At 52.4% G+C, this 4,586-nt stretch overlaps 1 protein-coding gene across 1 annotated transcript; it reads left to right on the forward strand.

Annotated features, from left to right (window-relative positions):
- Positions 1-500: 500 nt before the first annotated feature.
- On the forward strand, positions 501-3,988 carry LOC100285107 (uncharacterized). The gene is made up of 10 exons (NM_001370698.1): positions 501-999; positions 1,155-1,256; positions 1,469-1,564; positions 1,958-2,050; positions 2,179-2,258; positions 2,342-2,623; positions 2,758-2,885; positions 2,990-3,082; positions 3,358-3,475; positions 3,574-3,988. The coding sequence occupies exons 1-10, from the start codon at positions 699-701 to the stop codon at positions 3,727-3,729; spliced, it is 1,449 nt and encodes a 482-aa protein (NP_001357627.1). The 5' UTR covers positions 501-698; the 3' UTR covers positions 3,730-3,988.
- Positions 3,989-4,586: the final 598 nt, after the last annotated feature.

The following is a 4,586-nucleotide window of genomic DNA, read 5'->3' on the forward strand; positions in this document are numbered from 1 at the left end:
AAAAGCCTACTTTCTGTAAATGCGCCAAAAGGCTTTTGCCTCCCCTTGGGTCCATCTTGTCCCTCTCCTCCCGGCCTCTCTCTCTCTATCTCTCTCTCTCATGTCATGTTATGCAATGTTCATCCGGTGTGAAAAAAGAGGCTCGTGAACATGAACACATCTATCACTTAAAATTACCGTGTGGCAGTGAAGAAGATCTAAGTATATTCAGAGAAGTGGATTCAGAAGTCTTGGCAATCTGGCATTCATGAATCATGAGTGTAGTAGTTCTGCTGAAAGCCTATCGGCTCTCAGAAGAAGAAGAAGAAGAAAAAAACACAGTTAAATAATAACTGTTGTTCCAGCTCTAATCCGGCCTGATAACATGTGCATTCATTCATTTATTTACTCAGCAAAGGCTGACAAAACCACACCAACAGTCCTATCAAAAAACGTACCTTTTATCCCCTTTTCCCCTGCTATATATTCCATTCCGTTCCAGCGTTCCAACCCCAAGCACAAGCAGAGGCCTCCCTCCCTCCCTCCCTCATCCTCCCACTGAATCATTCATCTTTTGAAAATAGTTTTGTGCTCTCAAGGCAAAAGAGCACACTTGACTCTTGCTCGCCTCTCTCACTCACTCTCTCACTCAAGCTCCAGTCACACACTCTCTCTAGCTCTCTGCCACTCCGTCCATTGGGCTGGACTGGACTGGAGGCATGGCCATTCCATTGCTAGCTCCAGCGCGCTCCAACGGCAGCAGGCCGCTGGCGCTGGCGCTGGTGCTCGTCGCCGCGGCCGCGCTGTGCCGTCCGGGTGCTTGCGACGACGGAGCCGCCGCCGCCGCGGACAGGATCAGGCGGCTCCCGGGGGAGCCGGAGGTGAGCTTCGCCCAGTACTCGGGCTACGTCGCCGTGGACAGCGGCGGCGGCGGCGGCAAGCGCGCCCTGTTCTACTACTTCGTGGAGGCCGACGTCGTGGACCCCGCCTCCAAGCCTCTCGTCCTCTGGCTCAACGGCGGTGCGTTCTGCTCTCGCTGAAAACCTGGATGCGTCGCTGAATGCTGAGCTTGGTCTCGCATTTTTTTTTCTTCTTTTCGTCCAATCTTGATCCAAGTTTTTGTCATCTACTCGTCCTTTCTGAGATTCCTACCCCCCCTGGTTTGGTTTGTGTAGGGCCTGGGTGCTCGTCCCTGGGCGTAGGCGCCTTCTCAGAGAACGGGCCGTTCAGGCCTAGTGGCCAGGTGCTGGTCAAGAACGAATACAGCTGGAACAAAGGTAACGTGCGTGCCTGCCGGCTGCCGACGACGTGCTGCTAGGCCATGAGTGCATCCATTTGCCTTTCCTTTTTCATTGCGCAGTGGCAACAGCAAGGAGAAGCTTTGCTTGCTGCCCATTCCAGTTCTTGACCCTTTTGCATTCGCTGTTTGTGGGTGGTTTGGTGTGTGTGATCCTATTCCTGTTTGTTGCTGCTGATTTTTTTTTTCCAGAGGCCAATGTGATATACCTGGAGACGCCGGCTGGTGTTGGCTACTCCTACTCTGCTGATGCTGCTTACTACCAGGGCGTGGATGACAAGATGACAGGTATTGACTGAATTGCTGAATCTTCTGTAATACATGCTTGGCTTGTTAGTTTTACAGTCCCATCACCTTGCATTCTTACTATCACAGCTATAATCTGCTCCTCCAAGTATTAGCATATCAGTTACATACAATCTTCTATAATCTGTTGGAGCTAGCAAAGCATAAAAAAACGGCATTTTTTTTCGTACCGAGGGAAAATGTAGTGGTGGACAGTAAGAAAAGTGACACGCAAGGAGGAGAGGGCCATGCTCTGCCATTTTTGTTTGGGCAATAGCAGCAGCAGCAGTGCTTGTTGTGACTGGGACTGGGAGGAGTGATGATGAGCCCCTTCTAACTTTCCCCCCCGCTCTCTCCACTCCATCTACTGCATGCATGTCTGGACGACCAATGAAGCCATGGACAACATGGTGTTCCTGCAAAGGTGGCTCCAAAAGTTCCCACAGTACAAGGGCAGAGACCTCTACATCGCTGGAGAGAGCTACGCAGGTAGGATCACATCACAATGCAGCTGTCGTCGTCTCGCTCTCGCCTTTGGAGTCGTTTCCTCTGCTGTTTTGATCATGAAAACGTGCTGAGGCTTGCTCTGTTCCGGTCCCGGCCGGAACGCAATGCAGGGCACTACATCCCGCAGCTCGCGGAGGCCATGGTGGAGTTCAACAAGAAGGACAGGATCTTCAACCTCAGAGGCGTCGCCGTAAGCCTGCTGGAACTGGAACTGTCTCTGCGTGTTTTATGCCTCATTTGTATTGTGCTGCCATTGATCGATCCGTGAACCAGCTGGGCAACCCGGTGCTGGAGTTCGCGACGGACTTCAACGCCCGCGCCGAGTACTTCTGGTCGCACGGCCTCATCTCCGACGCCACCTACCGCGTGTTCACCTCCGCCTGCAACTACTCCCGCTACGTCACCGAGTACTACGGCGGCTCGCTGTCGCCGCTGTGCGCCCGGGTGATGAACCAGGTGACGCGCGAGACCAGCCGCTTCGTCGACAAGTACGACGTCACGCTCGACGTCTGCCTCTCGTCGGTGCTCTCCCAGTCCAAGATCCTCTCGCCGCACGTACGCACGCCTCTCTCGCCGGCGATCTCATTATTTTTTTTTTTAAAATTTGCAGCCACCTCAATCTCTCTCTGTCTCTCTCTCTCACGGGCTGAGTCTGAAGAATCAACTCTCTGGTGTGGTCGTGCGCGCAGGAGCAGGTCGGGCAGCGGATCGACGTGTGCGTGGAGGACGAGACGGTGAGGTACCTCAACCGCCGGGACGTGCAGGCGGCGCTGCACGCGAGGCTCGTCGGCGTCGACAAGTGGGCGGTCTGCAGCAGGTGCTGGCTCGCTGGCTGCTTCAAGATCTGGTTTTGTCCGCTCTCTGTCTGAACTCTGAACGCGAACTAACATTGCAATGTTTCGGTTCTCCTACACTACACAGCGTTCTCGAGTACGAGCTGCTCAACCTGCAGATCCCGACCATCAGCGTCGTCGGATCGCTCGTGAAATCCGGCATCCGAGTGCTAGTTTACAGGTACAGACAGTATAGGAAAAGATCTATCAGGAGGAAACATAAAGCTCGAGACCTTCTCACAAACATTACTTCACCAGTACTTTGCCATGGATCGCTTTCTCCATGATGCAAATTTGTACCTTAGCCTTTTTTATGTTCTAGGGTCCTCTGGGCTTTGAGCTTTGGGAGGGAGGGAGGGAAAGGGAACGTATATAAAGCTCTACAACACATACATACATACATACATACTCGTTCTAATCTAACATCCAGCATTGTCTTGTGAATCGTTTCCGCAGCGGCGACCAGGACTCGGTGATCCCTCTGACGGGCAGCCGGACGCTGGTGCAGAACCTGGCGCGCGACATGGGCCTCAAGACCACCACCCCGTACCGGGTGTGGTTCGAAGGGCAGCAGGTGACGAACAGAACAGCTAGCACAGGCACAGCACAAGGCCTAATGCGTTTTTACTGGAATGCTTGTGTTTTACATAGTATTTCTCCTCAATGGGGCAGGTCGGAGGATGGACGCAGGTGTACGGAGGCGGCGCGCTGTCCTTCGCCACCATCAGGGGCGCCTCCCACGAGGCGCCCTTCTCGCAGCCCGGACGCTCGCTCGTTCTCTTCAGGGCGTTCCTGCAGGGCCAGCCTCTGCCTGAAACCTTCTCGTGATCAGGGTGCCCGATGCAGCTTCTTCTGCAGGTGGGGTTGGGCCGGGGTTTTGCACTGTAGTAATATGTAAGAAGGTGTTTGGTGTGTCTGCCTCCTGCTAGCTGATGATACTAGTGGTTTGGTTTGGCGCCGCGGTAGGACCGTAGGAGCGAGCGAGCGGCCGGCGCTGTTCGAGGTCTGTGCTCCGTGTTTCTACAGCGTCCGTCCATGGCTCGGCAATTGCCTAAAGAAGCGGAAAGGATTTGTCTCTGGTTTCGTATATATGTCTCTGCTTGTACCCATGTATGTGAGTAGATATGCAAAACACTGCATATTCATCGTCGTTCGTTCGTGGACACGCAGAGAGTGGAAAAGCAAAGGATACAAGGGTGACGTTTGGTTCACGATGTTATACCGTGTTTGTTTAGGACCAACCGTAATAAGATGTCACACTAGGAACTAATACCTAATATCGGTCTATTCAAACTTTACTATTGGTATGTTATGGTGTTGCTATGGCACCCAAGTAAGCATTTGGTTGAGAAAATGTAATGGTAACGCTAATGTAATCAGCTATGCTATATACTACTCCCTTCGTTTCGTTTTAATTGTCGTCGCTAGTGCAAAACCAAACGAGTCATAATAGTTGTCGCTCTAGTTGAAGGAAAAAGTAAATTACCATTTTTGTCCCTTGCGGCAGGTGTTTATCGGCGGGAGCAGTGTCAACTGTGTATGCCTCCACCGCCCGGAGGCATTTTAGCAACTCGTAACATACATTTTTTTGTTAAAAGGCATACACAGTTGTTGGCACTTGCTCTCAGTCGCAGGGTGGCCAATAAGGGTGAACAGTGATGATAACAGGGTTACGTGCTAGAAGG

The sequence above is a fragment of the Zea mays genome, chromosome 4 (assembly GCF_902167145.1).
Source record: "Zea mays cultivar B73 chromosome 4, Zm-B73-REFERENCE-NAM-5.0, whole genome shotgun sequence".
Lineage (NCBI taxonomy): Eukaryota > Viridiplantae > Streptophyta > Magnoliopsida > Poales > Poaceae > Zea > Zea mays.